This window comes from Gracilinanus agilis, chromosome 1 (assembly GCF_016433145.1).
Source record: "Gracilinanus agilis isolate LMUSP501 chromosome 1, AgileGrace, whole genome shotgun sequence".
Lineage (NCBI taxonomy): Eukaryota > Metazoa > Chordata > Mammalia > Didelphimorphia > Didelphidae > Gracilinanus > Gracilinanus agilis.
The window spans coordinates 777,379,339-777,395,217 of record NC_058130.1 but is presented as its reverse complement, the minus strand read 5'-3'; the positions used below and the strand labels follow the sequence as shown (position 1 = coordinate 777,395,217).

General features: G+C 53.6%; 1 protein-coding gene across 1 annotated transcript in view; it reads right to left on the bottom strand.

Moving 5' to 3' along the window:
• Positions 1 to 12,256, bottom strand: part of LOC123256935 (SEC14-like protein 2) — a 23,803-nt gene extending 11,547 nt beyond the window's left edge. The window contains exons 1-7 of the mRNA XM_044685489.1: positions 12,152 to 12,256; positions 11,623 to 11,698; positions 5,196 to 5,239; positions 4,394 to 4,453; positions 3,923 to 4,111; positions 2,463 to 2,558; positions 862 to 922 (exon numbers count right to left, since the gene is read on the bottom strand). Of these exons, the coding sequence (XP_044541424.1) occupies positions 862 to 922; positions 2,463 to 2,558; positions 3,923 to 4,111; positions 4,394 to 4,453; positions 5,196 to 5,239; positions 11,623 to 11,698; positions 12,152 to 12,256 (631 nt within the window). The remainder of the gene's footprint in view (positions 1 to 861; positions 923 to 2,462; positions 2,559 to 3,922; positions 4,112 to 4,393; positions 4,454 to 5,195; positions 5,240 to 11,622; positions 11,699 to 12,151) is intronic.
• Between the last annotated feature and the right edge of the window lie 3,623 nt (positions 12,257 to 15,879).

The following is a 15,879-nucleotide window of genomic DNA, read 5'->3' as shown; positions in this document are numbered from 1 at the left end:
AAGGAAGGAAGGAAGGAAGGAAGGAAGGAAGGAAGGAAGGAAGGAAGGAAGGAAGGAAGGAAGGAAGGAAGGAAGGAAGGAAGGAAGGAAAAGAGAAAAAGGAAGGAAGAAAAAGAGAGAGGGAAGGAGGGAGAAATAAAAAAGAGTAGAAGGAAGAAAGAAAAAAGAAAGAGAGAGAAGGGGGAGAGAGGGAGAGAGAGAGGAAGGGAAGAAGGGAGGAAGGAAAAAACAAAGGTCACACTGCTAAGAAGTATCTAAAGCCATAGTTGAACCCAAGGCCTGCCATGTCCAGGTCTGGAGATCTGTCCACTAAGCCACCTGGCTGCCCCTTCTGTCCCCCAGTGTCGGGAGGCTTATAGAAAGTCAGCTTCTTAAAGGCAGAGCCGCTTTCATTTGTCTCTATCTCCAGCCCCTAATGTGGTCCTTTAAGATTTATGAAGTACTTTGGAACTTCCGTATAATTGAGCCTCACATACACTCTGTTAGCCAAACCCTGTAAGGTGGCATCAAAGGACAAAGTACAAAAATGACCCTCATTTTGCAGAGTTAAAGCACAAGGAAGACGATTTGCCAATGGTTGCACAGCTCGTCTGTGTCAGAAGTGGGATTTGAACTCAAGTCTTTCCAACCGCTGTAGCGTTTACACTGATTCAGTTCTCCTCCCTCCATGCCTGGCACATGCTCTGTAAGAACTCTGAAGGTTCTTAACCAACATTTGCTCAATGACTAGATGACGCCCTCAGCACTGGGGGCAGGAGGCTGAGGAGCCCTCGGTGGCCACCCTCATGGCTGTGCTCCCCCCGGGCCGCCGCCAGTCAGGGGTGGCCACATCCCCACCCGCTTGCCTCACTCCTCACTTACCTTTGATAACAAAGAGGCGTCCAAGGGTCTCTGGGTAATTCTCCTCAAACATGCAAAGGAACTGGGGAGATGGGATGGGGTAGAATGAAGAGACCTGTTACATTCTTCAGCCTTTCCTCTCCCCAGACAGCTGTCCCAAGCCCCATCACCAGCCCCGCCGAGCGTCTTCCTGACCCTTCTCTGAGGGAGCGGTCAGGGTGGCTTGACCCCCGTGTTCCTCCCTCCCCAACCTGGACAACCCAGGCCAAGGCTGGCCATCACCAACTAAAGAAAAGAAGGTGAAACAATTCTGGGCCCCGTATGGCGGCACTATGGAATGCTCCAGCCATCTTTGCCCAGGAACCCCAGAGCCAGTGGGCCAGGCTGGGCCTCTCACCATCTCTTTTTCCTTCTTCCCCCGCCCCAAATCCTTCCCTTCTGCCTTAGAATCAATACAAGTATCAAAGACAGAAGAGCAGGAAGGACTAGGAAATTAGAGTTAAGTGACTTGCCCAGGGTCACATGGCTTAGCCATTTCTGAAGCCAGATTTGACTCAGAATCTCTCTTCTCCAAGCCTGGCTCTCTACCCACAGAGTCACCTAGCTGCCCTCCCTATCTCCTTTCGACCACAGATAATGATTGCAAAGAACAATAAGCCACATTTCTACATTGGGGCATCATCGAACTAGAGCTCAGAAAGACCTTTGATCTAACTGTTCCATTTTAGAGCTAAGAAAACTGAGGCCCAAGGAAGCTAACTATCTTGGCCCAACCAGTACCCAAACAAGAATCCCCTACATTGCATCCCCAAGAAGTGGTTCTAGAGCCCTCACCTGAAGCCCCTCATGGTGGGGAGCTCACTAGCGGCAGCTAGACAGTGCAGTAGATAGAGCTCTGGACCTAGAGTCAGGAAGACTTGAGTTCAAGGCCAGGCTCAGACATTTATTAGTTGTGTGACTCTAGGCAAGTCATTTCAGCTCTGTCTGCCTCAGTTTCCTCTGCCATAACAATAGAGATCATAGCATCACCAACCTCTCAGGGCAGATCAAATGGGATATTTGTACAGCGCTTAGCACAGGGCTTGGTACTTAGTAGGAGCTTAATAAATGCTCATTCCCTTCCCCACTATATCTGAGGTAGCCTGTAAGCATTTTGGACAAAATATCAGGAGGCTTTTCCTAACCATCTAGTGCCCTGTCCACTTCGCCAACCACGACCAGTGGCCACGATGGCTCAGGGGAAGGCTGCGCCGTCCCTCGCTCGGTGCCTCTCCTCCCCATCTCTAGGCTCCTTTTCTGCTTCCAAGTGGGAGTCTTTCCGGGCCCTGCCATCACGCCTACAGCCCCAGAGCCATCTGGGCCCCACATGCCAGCCTGAGCCAGCCCAGCATCAGTTGTTCCCTGGGACTCGAACCCATGAGTCGTGACTCCCCATCGCAGACAAGGGAAGAGTAATCTGTCACTCCTGCTAGTTCATTGCGTGGATGAGGATACCCCAGGCAGTTTGATCCCTAAAAGGCCCCCTGCTTGTAGGGGTTCCCAGCCAGTCTTGGTCCAGGTGCCCCTGGGTGTGCCTGGGCCCCTCCACTAACCTCCTCCCCGATCCAGTCCCACTACCTTACCTCCCCGTAGAGCTCCACGGCGGGCTTCCAGAGATGCTTGAGGCCCAGCCCTTCGCAGTCATAGACCATGGTGAGGGTCTCTATCTTCTTACCCAACTGCAGGAGACATCAAAAGAGCTGCCTAGGAAGCTGCTCGACGCAATACCACTCTCCTCTCCTTCCCCTGCTTTCCCGGGGCTGTGACATAGGACCGGGAGGGGACATAGAACAGGAAAAAGCAGGGCAGGAAGGGGCCTAGAACAGGGGATGTCAGGGCTAGGAGGGAGCTTAGAACAGGGGACGTCAGGGCTGAAAGGCAGCTTAGAACAGGGGATGTCAGGGCTGAGAAGGAGCCTAGAACAGGGGATGTCAGGGCTAGGAGGGAGCTTAGAACAGGGGATGTCAGGGCTGAATGGCAGCTTAGAATGGGATGTCAAGGCTGAGAAGGGGTCTAAAACAGGGGACATCAGGGCTGAGAGGGGCTTAGAACAGGGGGTGTCAGGGCTGAGAAGGAGCCTAGAACAGGGGATGTCAGGGCTGAGAGATGCTTAGAACAGGGGATGTCAGGGCTGAAAGGCAGCTTAGAATGGGATGTCAAGGCTGAGAAGGAGCCTAAAACAGGGGACATCAGGGCTGAGAGGGAGCTTAGAACAGGGGATATCAGGGCTGGGAGGGAGCTTAGAACAGAAAAATTCAGGGCTGGGAGTTATCTTAGAACAAAGAACACAGAGCATCTGAGCTAAAAGGCACCTTAGAACACAAAACGAAGAACATGAGAGCTGGGAGGGCCCTTAGAAATCATTTAGTCTGACCTCCTCACTTCTCACAAAGGGAAGAGGCAATCTGCCAAGCCTTCATGGCAAGTTCCTGAGAGTCAGGAGTAGAATCCCGACCTCCTGACTCCCAACACCCAGATAAAATCCCCAAACCCTCCCCAGTGTGGCCCCTTCTTCCCTCGCTGGTCTTCTCACACATTCCACCCCGCCACAAATCCTAAGATTCAGCCACGCCGGCCTTCTTGCTGTCCCTCAAACATGACCCTCCATCTCCCCACTCGGGGCCTGAGCCCTGGCTGTGCCCCCCGCCTGAAAGGTTCTGCCCCTTCCTGTCCTGAGGCTTCCTTCAAGACTCAGCTTAAAGCTCGCTTCTTTGGAGTCGGCCTTTCCCGGTCCCCCAGCTGCCATCTTCTCCTCCAGGATCGCCTCCCCCCATTCTGTCTGGGTCTTCTCTGGACGAGTGACTTGCACCCTTTCTCCCCCATTAGATAATAAACTCCCGGAGGGCAGGAGCCGTCTCTGCTCCAAGCCCTTGGCACAATCCTGGCACACAGCCACTCGACGGCCTGGCCCTCTCTATGAGCCCCTGCTCCTTCCTCGTCTCATCATCCAGCGGGGCCGCAGAGGGGCGGACCTCCCACGGGCTCCTCCTGGGGGCCCTCGGGAGCGTGATCCCCGGGCTCCCATCCTCGCCCGCCGCCTCACCTTTTCCGACTGCTGGGCACATATCAGCCGGATCATCTCGCAGTCCCTCATCTTGGTCCTGAGCAGATCCTGCTTGGAGGCGGACAGCAGCAGCCCCTTGACGTCCAGCGGCCCGATGACATCGTACCAGACAGGACAGCCGTTGAGGTCAAAGCCGCACATCCCGCCAGCCAAGTACTGCTGGATCACCTGGGTGGAGATGCCTCTCAGTGCCTTGGCCGTGGCCTGGCTACAGAAGGCTTGGAGAAGGGAAGGGAGGGCACAGGATCTAGGAGTTCGCCCAGCTCTGCCCGCAGGGTAGCCCAGAGGGAACTTGGGTGCATCCCAGACGCTAAAGGACTTGGTTTTGGGAAGAGGATTCTAGTATCTCGGCCCCTTCAGGGGTTGGCAGGACCGGAGCTGGGTGGGGATTTGGGGCTGGTGGAAATGTGGCAGGGGAGATGGGGAGAGATGCCGCTTTGTCCTCCTCACCTCTGGGGGCTGCCAGCTCATGATATTTTCAAGATTCTTTTGTTTCCGGAACTCCACATGCTTTGAAAATACACAATGAAAAAAACACGTTCTGAAAGCATTCGTAACACGAGGACCAATATTACTCCTAATGCAGTCGAGCACGACAACTCAACTAGAAGTCGCAGGAACTGGATTCAAATCCTTACTCCAACATATCCTGGGCTGGGTGACTTTAGCTCAGGTCCTCCCCCTCTTTGAGCTCCAGGTTCCCCTTATTTCACCCTCTGTCACAGGGAGGTTTTCCTTACCTAAAAATGGGAGAGTTTACTATTAATCTTATCCGTCTGGATAAAGTCCGTGTCTACTCCTGCCCTCTCCCACAAGAGCAAAATGTCTAATGATCCTGGAAATGTTCCATCTCCTGGAATCTTCTCATCAATGATCATCCAAATAATCTAAAGTGATGGACCAATGGATGGCCCTCATGCTCCACCGATATCTCTACAATGTCGAGGGGCATTTTTATTACCGTTTTGAGTGGGATTTCCTCCTTAGCTATAAAGAAATGCTAGTTGTTTTTTGTGGATTTCTTTTGTAAACTACGATTTTATAGAAGCTATTATATCAAGCAATATCTTTGCTGATTCTCTGGGGTTTTCTAAGTAATTGAGACTCAGCTGGTGGTATGAGGTCTCATGGTAGGCACAGAAAGCCTTCAAGCTTTAACAAAATGATTTCACCAGAAAAATCCTTTGGGGATGGATGGAGTGAAGAGGACCTGGAGGAGAGGAGAAAAGGGGAAGGGTCGGGGGAGCCTCACCTTTCTCAGCATGGCCTCCGACTTCTGCAGGTCAAAGCTTCGAGCTACGACAAGAAGACAGAGCCGGTCATGGCAAGATCACTGGACTGAGGGCCTTCTTTCCACCTTCTACATCCGCCCTCCTTCCACCAGCAGCCCCAGCCATCCTGGATCATTTGTCTCCCCAGGCATTATCGGGGAAAGCACTCGCTAGGCCCTGCGTTCAGGGGTTCCTAAGGTTCCTTCCCTGGAAGTGGTCTTGGGGTTGGTTGAAGAGGTCATAATTTGGGAAAGTAGGACTCTGTTTTCCCCACTGTCAAAAGAAGGAAATAACCTGCCCAAGGTAGAAGCAGTCGTGATAATAAAAAGAATGGGAGGAGGAGGCAGCTAGGTGGCTCAATGGATAGAGAGCCAGGTCTAGAGACTCCTAGGAGGGCCTGAGTTCAAATTTGACCTCAGATAAGACAGAAGGTAGGGTTAAAAAAAAAAAAAAGAATGAGGAGCAGCTAAGTGACTCAATGGATAGAAAGCCAAGTCTAGAGAACTCAGATACTTCCGAGCTGTGTGACCCTGGGCAAGTCACTTAACTCCGATTGCCTAGCCCTTACTGCTATTCTGTCTTACGAACCAGTAGGGTTCTAAGGTAGGGGTTTAAAAAAAAATAAAGAATGAGAAGAATAGCTAAGTGACTCAATGGATAGAAAGCCAAGTCTAGAGACTCCTAAGAGGTCCTGGGTTCAAACATGAACTCAGATACTTCCTAGCTGTGTGACCCTGGACAAGTCACTTGACCCCCATCATCTGCTTTGAAACCAATACACAGTGTTGATTCTAAGATGGAAGGTGAGGGGTTTAAAGAAAAATAAGAGCCTGGTTTGGGGGTCGGAGAGCCAGCCTGGGCTCCTGAGGTCTCACAGGGACCTGAGGTGCAGCCTCACCGCTATGATTCTGCACTAATCCCACCTGGGCACTGGCCTTAAGCTGGCACCAGGTCCACCGCAGGCATCAGGAAAGATGGGAGCCACAGCTCCAGGGCCAGGAGAGGGCTGTGCGCCCACTGCAATTAGGAGACGGTCTTTCTCTCTCCCCCAAGCGGGTGAACTCTGAGCTCCTTGTCCCCTCTCTCTGCAGAGGGCTTATCTTCCTTTGGAGGACTTTCAGCCCCAGGATCTGGGTGTTCCAAGGTGCCCGGGCCAGCCTAGGGGGGAGAGGCTGGGCCCACGGAGGAGGGGATCCCCTGGGAGGGAGGAGCAGAGGAGCCTCTCCAACCAAGCCTTCCATCTGTCTCCCAGAGAGCCCGGAAAGGAGGGAGTCCCTGGATCTGGCCACGCTGGACCCCAATCCCAGATCTATGCATGTCTGGAGTCTGAACACGAGTTCGAATAACATCTCTTTCATTCTGAGGACCTCAGACAAATCACTCCCTTGCTGGGTAGTATGAGGAGGCTGGATCGGATGGCTCTGAGGATCCCTTCCCATCTGAGGCCCCAGGTTCGAATCCCCCTTCTGAGGCCTACTTAAGGTCTGGGTGACTTTGGGTAAGTTATTTCCTTTGTAAAAAGGAGGGGCACATAATATGGTTTCCGAGGTCCTTCCAGGACTCTGGGATCCCCTCTGCCATCACTTTCCTTATCTTTAAAACAGAAATCCCAGCACCGCCACCTGCCACCTCCCCAGCTTGTGAGAGGAAGAAAAGGGCTCACTAAGCTTTAAGAGCACCTCAGGGAGGGGCAATGAGGAGGCTCAGTGGATCGAGAACCAGGTCCAGAGGCAGGAGGTCCTGGGTTCAAATGTGTCCTCAGACCTAGCTGAGTGGCCCTGGGCAAGTCCCTTAACCCCCATCTCTTCTACCTTGGAAACAATAGAGAATCTTGATTTTAAGACCGAAGGTGAGAAGGGGCAGGAACACAAAGGATCATTATTAGTACCCGGCCCCAGGGGGCCAGAGCTCCAGGAAGTTTTCTTATCCCAAAGGAGGAAGGAGGGGTGGCTGGAAACTTGGGCTTGGGAGGGCCCTGATGAGAACCTTCTAAAACTCAGTCCTTTTTTCCACCATGTCTGCCCCTTTGGGACCCCAACCTTGGCGTTTCCTTGGCAAAGACACCGGAGACGTTTGCCATTTCTTTCAGACGAGGAAACTGAGGCCGCAAGGGTTAAGTGACTTGCCCAAGGTCACACGGATAGGAAGGGTCTGAGGCCAGATTTGAATTCAAGTCTTCTTCCCTGTCCACTCTGCCACTTAGTCACCCCACTAAAATCTCATCATTTGCCAGATCCCTTCAAGGTAAGAAGCAGGAGCAAAAGTATTCCAGTTGGACTGAGGTCCGGCAAAGGGTCACTGACTTAGATCTTGGGAGGACCTCAGGGGTCGTCTACTCCAAATCTTCATTTAACAGAGGAGGAAACCGAGGTTCAGAGAAACCTGCCTCCGTGACTTGTCCAGGATCACACTGAGGAAAGGAGGATCCGAACCCGAGTCTTCAGACTCCAGGGACATAGAGATCTTTCCATTGTACTCTGTCGTCTCTAAGGGATGGAAGTGACTCCTCGGCCCCAAGATCATCCAGGTAGTGGACACAGTCATGAGAACAACGGCCGGCATCCCCATGAAAAAATAACAAGAGGAAACCCGGCAGAGGGGAGAGACGGTCAGCCTGAGGGTCTGGAAGATCTGAGTTCAAGTGCTGCCTCTCACAATTATGGCTGTGTGCCCCTTAGCAGGCACTTCGCCACTCAGAGGCATTCCAGGTTCAGCCCTAGGTTGGGAAACTCCTTTTGCCAATTAAATCAAATTTCAAAATAATAAGCCCTTTGTCCAGCCCTTCAGGGTGGCAGAGACTTTACAGGTATTCTTTCTTTTTCTTTCTTTCTTTTGTTTTTTTTAACCCTTTCCCTTCCATCTTAAACTTAATACTGTGTATCAGTTCCAAGGCAGAAGAGCAGTGAGGGCTAGGCAATGGGAGTGAAGTGACTTGCCCAAGGTCACATAGCTAGAAAGTGTCTGAGGCCAGATTGGAACCCAGGACCTTCCAGCTCTAAGCCTGGCTCTCCATCCACTGAGTCACACTGCCCCTTCCAGTTATTATTTTATTTGATGCCCACAAGAACCCTGGGAGTAAGGGTTAGGATTATACCCATTTTATGGATGAAGAAACTGAGAGAGGCTGAGAGATTAAGTATTTTGACCAGAAAGATGTGAGACAGGACTGAAATCCAGGTCTCCCCAACTCAGCTGAGTTCTCAGGCTTAATTCCTCAATGCTAAGAGACTCTAGGAGGAAGGTCCGAAGCTCAGGGCAGGAGTGGGGAGCCCAGCTGAGCCCTAGGAGAGCCCCCCAACCCAGGGAAAGGTCCTCAGAGCCTTTATCTCTTCCAAGAACTCAAGTGAACTGGCAGCTCTCTTATCTGGGAATAAAGCTTGGCTAGCCCTTATCAAGCAGGATCCAAACTCCAGGGTCTGAACTCTGACCTCTTGCCTGGCACTGCCCAGGATCAGCAACCCTCTTCTTTGGCCCTGGGTAAAAGGTTTGGCCCTGACCTTTAGCTGAGGGCCCTCACCAGGGCCAGGGGACTGCCCTAGTTCCACCAATTGATCCTAAGGGGAACTCTGCTCTCTGCCCTCTCCCTAAATCCCTCGAGGGAGGGAGGGCCAGCCGGACCCTCCCCGAGGCCCAGAGGAGGCCCAGAGAGGGGAGCCGGCGACTCGCCATCCCCCAGCCCGTGAGCGCCCACAGATAACAAAGAGCCTGTGGCAGCTTGGCACTTACTTCTTTGTAAATGGGTCAAGAGGCTCGGAGGTAAGGAAACAGGTGCCAGGGGCCGCCTCCTCTTACCCTGAGAGCCTTCGGGCTTCCTCTTCCTTGGCTCATCTCCACTAGGGCTGCTCCTGGCTAAGGCCAATGGGTCCTAGGCTTGCCTGGTGCCCACAGGCCTCTCCTGCTCCCCTACCCCTGCCAGGAGGCTGATCAGAAAGGCAAAGACGCTAAGCTCGAGCCCCCAGCCAGGAGACACACAGCTACCTGATCACCCTTCCAGAGAGGGGAAATAGGTCCGACATGTCTACGCCTGTGTCAAACCTCTATCAAATGACCTGCCTTCTCCAGGAGTGGGGGGAAGAGAGGGACAGAGAGAATTTGGAATTCACATTTTTTTTTTAAAGAAAATAAAAAGCTTTTTTTGACACGTCACTGAAAAAAATGAGCCAAAAAAATAAAAAATGAGCCAAAAAAATATGAGCCAAAAATATGAGTCAAAAATTTAAAAATAAATCAAAATAATCATTTTTTAAAGTGTCTTAAAGTCCTCTCGCTTTCTATTCTCAGTCGAAGGAGGAAGAAGGAAGGCTATTATTTTTTCTTCAAAGCACAATTCACTAATTAGATCGTTCAGGCTCCAGAAAGCTGAGAGGGAGAGCAGCATCTGGAGACAACACTGGAATGGGAGTCACAGGACCCAGGTTCTAATCCTGGTTCAGCCTCTTAAGTTGTTGTGTCCCCTTGGCCAAGTCACTCGGCCCCTCTAGGCTTCAGTTTCCACATTTGTAAAATGCTGAGGGTAGGGGATTCCATGGATTCTTTTTTATTTTGTAACCCTTACCATCAGTCTTAGAATCAGTGCTGTTACTGGTTCCAAGGCTAAAGAGCAGCAAGGCCTGGGTCATGGGAGTTAAGTGACTTGTCCAGGGGCATCTAGGAGCCAGGCTCCGAGATGGGAGGTCCTGGATTCTGATCTGGCCTCAGACACATGGACACACATGGACTCTGAAGGTCTGTCCATGTCGTTCCACCAGAGCAGAGGCTAAAGGCCGGTCCTGGAACCTTCCTCTCAGAGCCATGATCAAAAGAGCCAGCCTGCTGCTATTCATCAGGATAGACACTTTCCATCACGCCTCGTCTCCCTCGTGAGCCACCGCCGACCCCTTCTGTGGGCCTGGGCTCCTCGCTGCCCCCGGCCCTCCTGCTGCCAGGAACTCAGCCATTGCCTCCCTTTCCTACTCTCTGGAAAATTGACTGATGGGTAGGAGCTGCTGGGAGCCAGGCCCAGAACCCTTCCCTACCCAGGCCTCTGGCCCCTTCTCTTCCCCTGGATGGCTTCAGCCAAAGCTCAGGCCAGAGGCTGATGGGAACATTGGCCCCCTCCCCTCCCACCTTGCTGTGCCAAGTCAGCTCTGGGGCAAGCAGCCAAGAACGTTCCTCTAAGAGACAGAAGAGAAGAGGGAGAAGGAGGGCCACCCCGCAGCAAGAATCAGCCTGGCTCTCCCAGGGATGGGTGTTTGGGAAGGCTCCCTCCCCATGTCTGGCTTGGGATCCAGGTCAGGCCAGGCTCTCCTGCACCCCAGCAGCACTGTATTCCCCCCATCCCCAACCGTGTCATCAGAAGCATCCCTCCCCAGGGATCAGGGCTCCTGCTCTCTCATCCCAGCTCTGCCCTTGGCTGATGGGGCCCAGATCCATCTGATACCCGGAAGGACAAGGCCCCAGCTTCAGCAAACAGCGGAGAAATGAAAAAGGGGCCTAGCCTGAAAATCTACAGACCTAAATTCAAATCCTGCCTCTCTCACTACCTACATGACCTTGGGCAAATTGTTTCTTTTTGAGCTTCGATTTTCTCTTTTATAAAATGAGGGAGTTGGTCTAGATTCCCTCTGAGGGCCCTCTAAGTTCTGATATTCTAGGTTCTAGCATCTCTCCTAAGTAACCACATTCCAGATTCTGGGTTCCAAGGACCCTTCTGGCCCTGGCACTCTAATGCTCCTTCTAGCTTGGACAGTCTTCATGCTATGGATTCTGATACCCCAGGTTCTAGGTTCTACAGCTTGTCCCAGCAATGGCATTCCAGATTCTGGGTTCCAAGGACCCTTCTGGCTTTGGCACTCTAAAGGTCCTTCTAGCTTGGCCATTCTAGGTGCTACAGTTTCTGGTGCCCCAGATTCTAGGTTCTATAGCTCCTCCCAATGATGTCATTCCAGATTCTGGGTTCCAAGGACCCTTCTGGCCCTGGTACTCTAAAAACCCTTCTAGTTTGGACATTCTAAGTTCTATAGTTTATGTGACCCCAGGTTCCAGGTTCTACAGCTTGTCCCAGCAATGGCATTCCTAATTCTTGGCCCTAAGGACCCATCTGTCCCTGGCACTCTAAATCTAAAGGTCCTTCTAGCTTGAACATTCTAGGTGCTACAGTTTCCTGTGCCCCAGGTTCTATAGCTCCTCCCAATGATATCATTCCAGATTCTGGATTCCAAGGACCCTTCTGGGCCTGGCTGTGACATTCCAGGTTCTATGAGTGCTGGCTGACATTCTAAGGGTTCTAAGTTCTAAGAGCTCTCCTGGTTCTGTCACCCGAAGGATTCTGAAGAGTCCCGTCTTGAAGCCTAGAAGGGCTGATACTCTAATGTCAGCCTGATGAGAAGTTCCAGAGCCCAGCTGGTTCCCATCCCCAGCCCAGCTCACCTCGGAGCCATCGGAGAAGGAAATAGTCATCCGGGGTAGGTAGCAGGGGCAGCACGTCTTGGATATTATCCCGGAACTACGGAGAGAGGCAGGAAGAAGGTAAGAAGAGCCAGCCAAGAGCCACCCTCCAGCCCCAGGGCCAGTCCTTCTTTGGGCCCTCAGAGATCACGGACTCAGGCCTCAAGGGCTGAGGAGGACATCCGGCATCCAGCCCAACTTCCTACTTCAAGCATCCTCGACAGCCCCTGCTTGAATACTTGAATACAAGACAGAGAACTCCTGAGCTCATGCCACAGCCCACTCCATCAGCACTCTGTGCTCCCAAGAGAATGAACCAAAACTCGACCTCCCGATAACTTCCCTCATCATTCCCAGGCCTGCCTTCCTTCTCCGAGCCCAGCAGAGCAAGGCCCTTCCTCGGGACATCGCCTGTGTTTAAGCTAATCAATGTTCACTGAATGACTGTCTGATCTCTTCCAGGATTCGAACCCTGGATCTCCCCTAACTCTCTCTTCTCCAAGCTAGACACCCCCAGCTTCTTCAGTTTGCCCTTTAATGGTGGGCCATCGAAGGGGAAGAAGAGCAGACCTGAAGAGTCAGGAGGCTTTTGGTCCCACGTTAGCTGCATGGCCATGGGCGAGTCACTCAACTTAATGTGTAAAATCAGGGAGACTGAGTCCTTCATCTCCTCCCCTCCCCCCCACCCCCCCGCCCCCCGCAGTGAGAAATGGAGGCAGAGAAGGTACAGTTAGGAAGACCTGAGTTCATATCTGCCCTCAGATACTTACTAGCTCTGTGACCCTGGACAAGTCATTTTACTCTGCCTCAGTTTCCTCATCTTTAAAGATGGAGCCAGAGAAGGAAACAGCAAACCACTCCAGTATCTTTGCCAAGAAAACCCCAAATGGGGTCCCAAAGAGTCAGACAAGACTGGAAAACGGATGACCCTGGGCAAGTCACTTAACCTCTGAGTGTGTTTCCTTCTCTGTAAAAGGGGGCAGGGCCTTCCTGAGGGCAGATGGATAATCTTAGAGCCCTGAAGAGTTGAGTGGCTCTGTGTCTGTTGTGTCAGGGGTCAGACTCGAACCCAGCTCACTCTCCACACCATCTCACTGCATCCATCAGGAGGGATGGGACACTAGTACCTGCCTCAGTGAACTGGTGCAAAGATGAAGCCAAGAGTTCCTGCAGCCAGCTGGCCCGGCCAGGGCTGGCCCTGGGGTGCCAATGCGATGAAGCGCTCGGGCCCCGGGTTCTAAAACTTTTTACTGAAAATATATTCCAGGCCCCACAGGGCACCGCTGTTCCCAAGCCTTGAAAAAGTCACTCAGGAGAAAAATTGTTTCAAGCTATCACCGAGCAGCGAGGTGGCTCAGTGGCTAGAAAGCCAGGCCTCAAGACAGGAGGTCCTGGGTTCAAATCCAGCCTCAGACACTTCCCAGCTGTGTGACCCTGGGTGAGTCACTTAACCCCCATTGCCCAGCCCTTACCACTCTTCTGCCTTGGAACTAATACACAGTCTTGACTCCAAGATTAGAAGATCTCCTTAATCTAATCATCTCATCTAAGGCGGAAGGGAAAGGTTAAAAAAAACAAAGAAAAACAAAAAGCCTCTTCGGGCTGGGACCCACTAGAGTTAACCAGAACTCCCCAGGGCTGAAGCACCTCCTCACTTCCCCGGAGCACAGCAGGTGTAGTGGGAGTGGAAGGAGATGAGCCGTGCTTCCCCGCTCTACTAGCATCCTCGCCCACAAAAGCAAGTCACTCCACCTTCCTCGCCTCAGTGCGGTCATCTGTAAAATGGGAATGTCCTGCGAGGATCCAATGAGAGTCAATTGGTGAAGAATTTTGCCAGCCTTAAAGCTCGCCAAAAGATCAACTCCAGTGATTATTATTCCTTCCCATCATCCCCGCCACTCACTCTCCCAGCCTGGGCTTGCCCTAGTTTGTCACGACGTCTTTTTTTTTTTTGGATCCGATCTTTGATTTCGCTAGGATAGGGAACTCCAAAGGCAGGGTGGGAAGGAGGATTTATTAAGCACCCTGGCACTCCGCTCGGGACCCACTCTCCGTGCCATGTTTGGGCTTTTCTTGGCAGAGATACTGGAGTAGTTTGCCATTTCCTTCTCCAGTTCACTTGACAGATGAGGAAACTAAGGCAGAATTAAGTGACTTGTCCAGGGGCACAAAGTTAGTAAGTGTCTGGAATGGTTTGCCATTTCCTTCTCTAGCTCATCTGACAGATGAGGAAACTGAGGCAGAGTTAAGTGACTTGTCCAGGGGCACAAAACTAGTGTCTGGACTGGTTTGACATTTCCTTCTCTGGCTCATTTGACAGATAAGGAAACTGAGGCAAACAGGGTGAAGTGACTTGCCCGGGGTTCCACAGCTAGTAAGTGTGAACTCATGATGCTGAGTCTTCCTCACTTGGCCCTTTCTAATTCTCTTCACGTTTGACCCTTACAACCACCCTGGGACAGAAGTGAAATTATTATCCCCATTTTACAAAGGAGGAAGCCAGCAGTGAAGTGACTTGTCCAAGGTCCCACAGTTCTTTCCAAACAGTACCCACTCTGCCTGGGCACAGAGTCACCCAAGGGACGCTGAGCAGTCAGCCTGCCTGGGCTCTGCCTCTCCCCCTGCCACGGCCTTGCCCTTCTACGTTTACCATTATCCCGCCTGAAAATGGACCTGCCCAAGTAGAGGGACCTGGGAAACAGAGGCGGGCTCCCGCTGTGGTTAGCGAGGCGGGGGACAGGGGCAGCCGGCCCCCTCTCTAGTGACAGTAGCCAGGGGTGAGGTCCCAGGAGAGACTCCCACACCTCTGGCTGGGGATCCATAACGGGTCAGGGCAGCATCTTTGGCTGAGCCCCAGGGCCGAGGGTCCTCTTCTCCCTGGGGGATGGCCGGCCCGAATGAGGAGCTGCGGCTTTGGGGTCATAGAAGGAGACTGAGCTGTGTGTCCTTGGGGAAGTCCTGGTCCTTCTCAGGAGCCCCAGGAGCAGGGTTAGTTCTGAGCTCGGGTCTTCCCAATCAAGCACACAGTAGGTGCTCAATCAGCGTTTGCTGGCTCGCCTCTTGGCCATGTTCTGGCCCAGGCCCCCAGGCCAGACCTGCAGAGGACAGTTTGGGGCCCGGATGGACACTGGGCTCCCTGCCCCGGCCTTCCACCCCCAGGCACGTCCCTCTGGTCATTCACCCTGCGGGGCAGCAGCCACAGGAAACCAATGGGAGCTGGCCACCTCCACCTTTTGGCGTTGGCCTCTCCCCAGGCCTGTGGCCATTCTGCCCCCTCACCACCCCTGGGTGGCAGGAGGGGGAGGGCAAAGCCAACTTCCTCCAAGCTGAGAGCAGGGCCCTAATCTCCAGCTAATCCCATCCCCCATGTGACCCTGGCAGGTCAGTGGGATGGCTAAAGAGGCTCCATCCAGCCCCACCTGCAAGTACCCCCTCTTGGGGGGCACCCAGACTCACTGCCCACCCAAGCCAGAGGGACCCAGAGCCCAAGGGCAGCCACTGGCTAAAGGGCCAGCCAATCCCCTGGCGGGGCAGAGCCCGGGTACCAAGGAGCTGGGGAAAGAAAGCAGCCAAGCAGGCCCTGCCCGGCACCTGCCCTTCCCCCCAGGGCATTGCCCCAAAAGGGGGGGGGGGCAGAGTCCCAGGCCCAGAGGAAGGCAGATGGGACACAAGATAATGGCAGATCCGGGAGGGGCAGCCAGAGCCCTCCTCAGAGCCCCAGCCCCCTCCGGGCAGAGCAGCCAGTCAGGGAGGGCCCTCCGAAGGCATCTCTGGTCGCCCCCTCTGCCAGTCCTCGGCAGGGGGCTCTGTGTGACCCCGGGCCCGGGAGCTGGACCACTGGGAGGCAGGCAGAGAGGAAGTTTCTTTCTCGCTGCGCCCCCTCCTTCTCGGGGGTCCTTCCTTGGCTCCCCTCTCGTAGTCCTCTCCCCGGGAGCCCGCCGTTGGGGGAGCCCTGCCCCCCCCTCCGTCTCCGCTGGGGCTGCAGCGCCTGAATGCCTCCTTTGTGCCCCAAAGGACTTCCTGGGCCCCCGGGCCGGCCGGAGGGGGAGGGGGAGAAGGCGAAGCCGAGCTCGGGCCAGAACTTCCCGCTCCTCACGGCTCGTGCCTCACCTCGCGCATCCTCCCCTCCCCCGCCCCAGCCCAGGTGCCCGCCAGGCTGCCCCGTGCCATCCCATGCCATGTCATGCCCTCCAGATCGTCGCTGGCCCAGCTCCCCCGCCGCGGTGGCCGCGGCTCCGG